The 8,251-nt window shown below is 41.3% G+C and overlaps 1 protein-coding gene across 1 annotated transcript in view; it reads right to left on the reverse strand.

Annotated features, from left to right (window-relative positions):
• The window catches only part of COL15A1 (collagen type XV alpha 1 chain), a 126,838-nt gene extending 122,141 nt beyond the window's left edge, over positions 1–4,697 (reverse strand). Inside the window, exons 1-2 of the mRNA XM_083825865.1 lie at positions 4,284–4,697; positions 4,044–4,126 (exon numbers count right to left, since the gene is read on the reverse strand). Of these exons, the coding sequence (XP_083681991.1) occupies positions 4,044–4,126; positions 4,284–4,294 (94 nt within the window). The 5' untranslated portion in view covers positions 4,295–4,697. The remainder of the gene's footprint in view (positions 1–4,043; positions 4,127–4,283) is intronic.
• Positions 4,698–8,251: the final 3,554 nt, after the last annotated feature.

The raw sequence follows: 8,251 nt of genomic DNA on the forward strand, positions 1-8,251 counted from the left end.
AAATCAGGTTCAACTCTGCATTAAGAACATGCACAACAGCTATTAACAGCCTGTAGATGTCTCTGAAAAATATTCAGTGTCTTCTTCAGTTTAAATTCAAGTGCAATGATGCCCAAATGCTTAGTCAGGAACAAGAGTGTAGATCGTTGACAATATTATCTTTACAAAACACTGTGCTCCACACAGAACAGAATTACAGTAACTGTGCTCCTTCTTAGAAAAGAATACACTATCACTGCGTAAGTCAGTGTGATTTTACACATGTAACGCAATGCAAAGCACATATAGTAATTACTTGATAGAAACAAGCTTTTAAATGTATACACATAGTTTAACTATATACATACTAATTTACACTCATTGTGTCAGCTCATCCTGGAAAGAAATGCAAGCCAGCTGCTTGTATGAATCATCCCAGTTGATTAACAGCCAATGGAAGTCAATAATTCAGTGTTCCTCCATTAAACTCAGCAGTTCAAAAGTGCAAAGTTTATGTCAACAGCTTAATGACAGCCATTCCATGTACAGAGAGCCAAGGAAAGAGACAAATATTTACTTTATGTAAACTATTGTTGAGCATATTATTTAAGGCAACAAAGTGTAATTCAGCTTGGCTAATAATAAAACCAAAAGATGTCAGTTAGAAATTTGTAAAGCTTGTTTTAGAGACCATAAATATAATACAAACTGTATAAATGCATACATTTAAGCAATTTGTCTTATTTATTTTACAAAAAAAGGCTTGCACTGATTCGAATGAAAAGAACTGAGCAGCACTGATATCTGCACAGACAGCCTGGAAGAGTAAATATGAATTTTGAAAGAGCCTACAGCAAGTCATAAGGAGGACCCTATCATTCAAACTTCAGCAGGGTTAGGATTCAGATTTTATAACTTTAGTTCTGTTCACAATCTAGCGTGTGAAGCACCAGTACAGGCTGGGGGCTGACCTACTGGAGAGCAGCTCTGCAGAGAGGGACCTGGGAGTCCTGGTGGACAGCAGGCTAACCATGAGTCTGCAACGTGCCTTTGTGGCCAAGAAGGCCAATGGTATCCTGGGCTGCATTCAGGAGAGTGGCCAGTGGGTCAAGGGAGGTGATCCTCCCCCTCTGCTCAGCCCTGGTGAGGCCACACCTGGAGTCTTGTGTCCAGTTCTGGGCTCCCCAGTCTATGTCCTCAAGTTCGATGTCTCCCCAGTGTCCTCAACAGGGACATAGAACTGCTGGAGCGAGTTCAGATGAGGGCTACAAAGATGATTAGAGGACTGGAGCACCTGTCGTATGAGGACAGGCTGAGAGAACTGGGCCTGTTTAGCCTGGAAAAGAGAAGACTGAGGGGAGACCTCATCAATGCATATAAATATCTGAGGGGAGGGTGCTGAGAGGATGGAACCAGTCTCTTTTCAGTTGTGCCCAGCAACAGGACGAGAGGCAACAGGCACAAACTGAAGCACAGGAAGTTCCACCTGAATATGAGGGGTCACTTCTTTCCTGTGAGGGTGACAGAATACTGTGACAGTTTGCCCAGACAGGCTGTGGAGTCTCTTTCTCTGGAGATATTCAAAACCCATCTGAATGCCATCCTGCGCAATGTGCTCTAGGTGATCCTACTTGGCAGGGGGGTTGGACTAGATGATCTTCAGAAGTCCCTTCCAACCTTAGCCATTCTGTGATTCTATGTTCAGAACTGTGTTCTGAGCACGTTCTATTCACTAACTTAATTCGTGTCTGAAGGTCCGAAGCAATGTACAGAAAGCAGACATGGGTAATCAAGGTAAATCAAGATACATGGACAGGTATAATTAAAGGCCAAGTACTTGCACCACACAGTGATACCAGATAGAGTAAGACAGACTATTTTTTTTTATGCACAGATGGATACATGCTTAATTGTCATTTTGAACAAAGGAGAAATGATGAGACTATTCATTGAGTCACCAACGTATCTTTAAGCCTCATACACAAACAAAAGAAGAACGGGGTACTACACTTGCACAGTTTTCATGAACACATAAGAAAAACTGCAAAACCTCTCTGTAGCTCAAATGACACTGCACCTGGGTGAAAAAGAAGAAAAAGAGAGAGATATACAATGCTAGCTGCAATAAAAGGGACCGAAATCTTCCAACAAAGTTAGTCAAAATTCAGAATGCTAACTCACGGGAACTAATGAGATTTCAGAACTCCTCTTTGTTTTCATTCAGCAAGATCCAAGTATTTTTAGAGAATTTTCATGAAATAATTACCAAGTTGCATCAATTTGCGGAACATACAACAGAATTTTAAAATTATGCATATTTCAATTTTTTTTTTTCATTCTGTCACAACACATAGCTTGATTTACAAATTGCATGGGAGATATCTATCTTAATTTTAATAAGTTAAACAGATGTCCTTTCAGCCATCGATTCATTAGAGAGAGAGATAGAAGAGTTTAGCCAACAAAAATGCAGCACGGTAATATTCAGTGGGCTGGAGAATCCTGGAAAGCAGCAACCTTAAAGGAGACAGTGACAAAAATGAATATTGGATAAAGCACAAGTTTAACAGCAAAAAGCTGAAAGACCAGAATCTCATTTCCTCTCCCTGTACCTCCAAACATTTTAATCTTTACTGAATTTATTTCTGTGCACTCTATCACTAAATGAAACTATGGGAAAAGAAATAGAGGTTATTTCTGCAGGGGTTAGATTATAAGTTGTGAAGTATATACCTCTAGACTATTTGGTAGTGACAAGGAGTATTTATATCTTTCATATAGTTGCAGCACCAGAAAGAAAGGTTTTATTCCTATTTCCAGCACTCAACACCTGATTTCAGGAGATGAAAGCATTTAAACCAAGCACCAGGAAAAAAATAAGCATCAGTTCTCTCCAGTCCAGACCTCACGCACTGTACTATCATTCATCAGCTCAAGCAAAACATATCATGTGATGCAACATATTTATCTCCATAGTTTATGCAATATATTGTATTTCTGTCACTATTCAGTCATACATTAAAATTTTCCTTTTTTTAATAGCTTGTTACAGCTTCTTACCTTATCTGTAATATTTCCCATATGCACTTGCAGCATTTATTTACAGAGATAACTAGCTGGAGCTTTGGCTCTTAAACATACCATCTATTCTGTGGCAGTGTCAGATAAAACAAAACAAAACAAAACAAAAAACAACACAATCTGAGTGGTACTGAATTCTTCATGAACAATATCTATTTCCTTTCGATTATTTCTAATGCTCCCACCATATAGTTGTCTAGTGGTTATTTATGTAACAAATTCACAGTCTATTTCTCTCTGAATGTAGTCAATAAAGTGTTTTTGATATAAGAATCGTTGTCTATAGTGGAAGAGTAATATATGAAGCTTTTTCACCTTTTTCAAAATTGCATGCATACTTTTAAACCAGTGATCTCTCTCTTAAACTGAAATTTAAGGCTATCTCTTCTAGGGTTGCCAAAGGATTTTGCTCTGTTACAAGAAAAAATATGTGATCTGCAATTACAGAAAGACTGAAAAACAACAAAGGCTAGGCTGATAAAACCAAATATTTAACTCAAGAGATCTGAAAATCACAATTTGTGTAGACACTTATCAGGAGAAATCTCTGTGCACCTTAACAAGCATTACATTTGTGTCTTTGCACTCACACTGTGCCTGGTGTGTTCCCGTTATCTCCAGAATGACATACACCTCTATCCTTGTTACTTTCTGCTACCTTTTCCTCACCTGATACATCCAAGAACATCCACTAGTCTCCACTTTGAAGTGCTTTCTGATGATTATTACACTCTGAAGCAATATTGAGAGAGCTGTCATGATAGGCTACCTTACAGCTGCAGACCAATGTATTTATTTTCTCTTTTCCAGAATGAATGGCAATTTAAGCTCTTAACTTGCAGCAGCTTCCCTATATGACATGAAGAACAAAAAGCAGCAGAGAAAATGAAAAGCTGAAATGTAGAGTCTTTCTATATTGAGAAAGCTTATCTTAAAATTAACCCTTACTCTCAATTTATAGATGTGATTTGGAGAAGTCTTACCTTCTATGATCTCAGCTGCTGAACCTGCATGGATTGACAAGCCTAAGAGCAGAAGCAGCAAGTCCCAGGTCCACCAGGCATGCCTGGAGCAGGTGTGCCAAAAAAAAAAAAAAAAAAAGAAAAAAAGGTCAGGGTGAACAATAAGAAAAAAGAGGAAAATACAGAATCACAAGGATAATAATAATAATAATAATAATTATTATTATTATTATTATTATATTTAGAAGTGAGAGTTCTTACCATGACAGCATTTTTTGAAAGTCAGTTGGAAGATGTAAAGTGGGGAAGAAGTTCAGTGAACATGAGTTTTATACTTCTGAAAATAAGAAGTTAATGAAAACTGGAGCCTGCTGTTTCTCCTCCAACGTTCAGACACAAGTGGAACAAAGGCAGCTCTCAGGCTCTCTGTGTGACTCACTGCAATTCAGTGCTCCAGCTCTGAAATCTGACTCCACATAGATTTTCCTGTCAGACCACAGCCTAAAAGTTCCTACTTTATTTACTGGTGGACAGCCCTTGCTGCTGTACATCATCCCAATGGTGTCATTCTCTGGTCCTGCCTTAAAATACTGTTTACCCTGACAGACAGCAGCATAGCTTTTTCTCTGATTTTAGAAAACACATAGATAAAGGAAGTAACAGCATTCCTTCTCCCACACGTATGACACTGTTCATGCAGACGGTCTACATGAAATGCTGCTGAAAGTGCCCTTAATTTTGTCTGGATACTTTAATGTGGATGTGTGACCAATGCTACATATTTTTAACACTGCTGGATAAAAGACAGCAAAGCAAAGCATGTTCTTGACCTCTGCATTCCATTAGTCTTAAATTTCTGAATATAAATAGTTTATTAACCCACTCCTGTAGGACTTTGAGATTTCCTGACTTTCTAGTGTTCATTTATAGTCTTAAGAATCACAGAATATTAACAGGTCTTCTATGTCTGCTGGCTATACCTTGCTCCCAACATGCACAGTGATGTTTGTACATATCCACTCCATTTTGATTTTGCTACTTGTCTCTTATTTTAAACACAGCAGGAGCTATTTGAATGAGGACATAAGTGCTTTCCTTCTGTACTCTTTCCATCTCTCTTCATCTAAGCTGGAGTTTTCCTGCTGATTAAAAATCTCTATTTTCCAGGCAGAAGTTTTGTTTACCTTCCTCAGCTCTGTCAACTGATTGCATTCCTTAACATCTGAAATGGATGCCTACAATTCTTCTGTTACAGTTCTTACTTGTACACTAAGTTAGTCTGGCTGGGTGTTCGTATATTTCTGACCATCTCTGTGTTAAGCATATTATTTTTCCTCCTGACTCTGCAATACAAATTTATTAGCTGCACACTTTTAGCCTCTATAATCACAATACTTAAGAATTGTAAGAATGCTCTTGTGCAAGATTAGTACTAGAGAAGCAGTATGCTCCGAAGCCAGACTGAGTTAAGAACCAAGCTAGAAGAGAACAAAAGATTTCTGCTTGGGCCAGAACACAGGTAAGTGTTTGGTATTAATATGCTGCTGCAACGAGGTCCACTGCTCAGTTATGACTTTCATAAAGAAGTCCCTTGTGTTTTTTTTTTTTTTAACTTTGAACTTGGGTCCTGCTGATGTTCTTTGAAGCCTTCAATCTCTGTATTGAATAAGGATTGCCTGTTCACTGTCACATCTCTTTTTTCCATGCTTTTTGTGATTTCAGAAACCTCTTTCATATGCCTCTTTCACTTGTCTCTGTACTGAGGAGTATGAACTTACTTGGTCATTTCTTGTTCTACAGTCATCCCATATCTCCAGTCATCTTTTTAGTCTTTCTCAGAGTTTCTTCTGTTCTAGTACATCATTTTTGATCTTTGGTGGAGATGGAGCATAAATGTACGATACAAATAATCTCAAGATTTCTCTAGTGGCATAACAATGTTTTTTATATTTTTCCTGATAACTGCCATACTTTCTTGACTGCAGTTGAGACAGTGTTTTCATGGAACTCTCATAAGCCTAATAATTTACTCCTGGAAGGTAATTTTCGTGTGATTAAGATTTGTCTTCTCTCTTTCAATAAATTTCAATAAATTGATAACAAATGGTAGAAATGAATTTAATCTGCCATTTTATTTTCCCGTGACTTACACTTAGAAGATCCTTTTGTAATTCTTTGCAGTCTGCCCTTGTTCTTATTAAAACAACAAAGCCAAAACTCATCATCAGCAAACCTAACTGCACAGCAAACAGTTACGTAACTGCTTGCCCTTACTAGATTAGTCGGGCAATGCATATATCTGTGGAATTGCATCGGTGACCATTCTCTAGTACAAGGACTAGAGAACTTGTACAAGGACTGACAATATATTTCTCACCCTTTTATCCCTCCTTTAACCAACTGTTCATACATAAATCTTACTTCTTGTGCCGTGGCTTCCTGAAAAGATGCTGTCAATCCCCCTGAGTACATCATTTAAATGATGTCACGCTACATAGTAGCATGTTGCCGAGGTCGGCTGCTTTGAGGCTGGTGCAGCCGCAGCCACAGCCACAGTGCCTGACCATGAGTTACAGGGGGGGATTTCAAGCCCTTGCTTTGCCAGGGGAGGCCTGGGACAGGGTGCAGGAGCTCCGCACCAAGTATTGTCCATCTGCCCACATATTGTCAATCACCCACATAACATGGTGTCCACTAGGCTGAGAGCTCGCTCCAAAACGACTGTGGCGACCCAGATGGAGGGCCTGCCCAGAGACGCGGCTGTTCAGGCCTCTCGCTGCAGGGAGTGCCTGAGCCTGCCATTGCCAGGGGAGGGCAGCGGGGAGACCGCCTGTTCTCAGGTGGAAGGTCTGCTCACCATGGTGGCTGAGCTCAAGGAGGAGGTGGAGAGACTAAGGAGCATTAGGGCTTGTGAGCAGGAGATTGCCTGGTGGACTAACTCCCTGGCTTGCCAGGGCACTGGGGAGATGCCCCCCAGAGGGTGGTGGAGCCCCTGCCATTTTGCTGTCAGGCAGAGGGAGGGGACCAAAAAGACAAGGAGGGTTGGAAGCGAGTCCCACTTCAGCATCACAGGCAACCTCCTCCATACCTACCTCCCTTCCCCAGGTGCCCCTCCATAACAGGTTTGAGGCCCTGGATCTTAAAGGAGAGGTAGGCGAGGATGTGGTGGAAGGTCTGCCTATGAGGTCACATAGGAAGAGGCAGTTGACACCACGCCTCAAGACTGCCTCTGAAAAGAAAGAAAGAAGGGTAACTGTAGTAGGAGATTCCCTTCTGAGAGGAAGAGAGGGCCCGATATGCAGAGTTGACCGTTATCATAGGAAAGTCTGCAGTCTACCTGGAGCCTCAAATCAAGGATATCACCAGGACACTCCCCTACCAAGTGCATTTGACAGACTACTACCCACTACTGATCTTCCAGATAGGTGGGGAGGAAGCTGAATCCCGTAGTCTGAGGGAAATGAAGAAAGACTTCAACGCCTTGGGGCAGTTGGTGAAAGAGTCTGCGCAAGTTATTTTCCCTCCTTCCATTCTGGGGTGATGATGTGGGATGGAATAGAAGGATCCAGTCCGTAAACACTTGGCTACTTGACTGGTGCTACAGGCAGGGCTTTGGGTTCTTTGATAATGTCTGCTTTTACAAGACACCAGGCCTGACAGTAATACATAGGAAAGGTTTATCTCACAGGGGTGAAAGGGTTCTGGGACAGGAATTAGCAGGGTTCATTTGGACAGCTTTAATCTAGATCTGAAGGTGGATGGGGTTGTAGCTGGGCTTGCACCAGTGGGGCAGTGCTCTAGCAGTGATGAAGACCGGGAGGCCTCCCAACCCCCTATAGTGAAATCGGCATGCTCAGCTCGCACCTTGAAGTGCCTGTACACCAATGCATGCAGTAAGGGGAATAAGCAGGAGGAGTTAGAAATCCGTTTTCAGTCAGGAGATTACAATCTGGTGGCAGTTACGGAGACATGGTGGGACAGCTCCATGACTGGAATGTAGTCATGAATAGGTATGTCCTTCTCAGGAAAGACAGGCTAGCAAGGTGAGGTGGCAGAGTTGCTCTTTATGTGAGAGAGAAACTACGTGTATTGAGTACTGTCCAGGGGCGTGGTTAGTAGACAGAGGTTCTCCTTCCCCTCTGCTCTGCCCTGGTGAGACCGCATCTGGAATACTGTGTCCAGTTCTGGGCCCCTCAGTTCAAGAAGGACAAGAAACTGCTTGAGAGAGT

This window comes from Anser anser (genome assembly GCF_964211835.1).
Source record: "Anser anser genome assembly, chromosome: 2".
In the NCBI taxonomy this organism is placed as follows: domain Eukaryota; kingdom Metazoa; phylum Chordata; class Aves; order Anseriformes; family Anatidae; genus Anser; species Anser anser.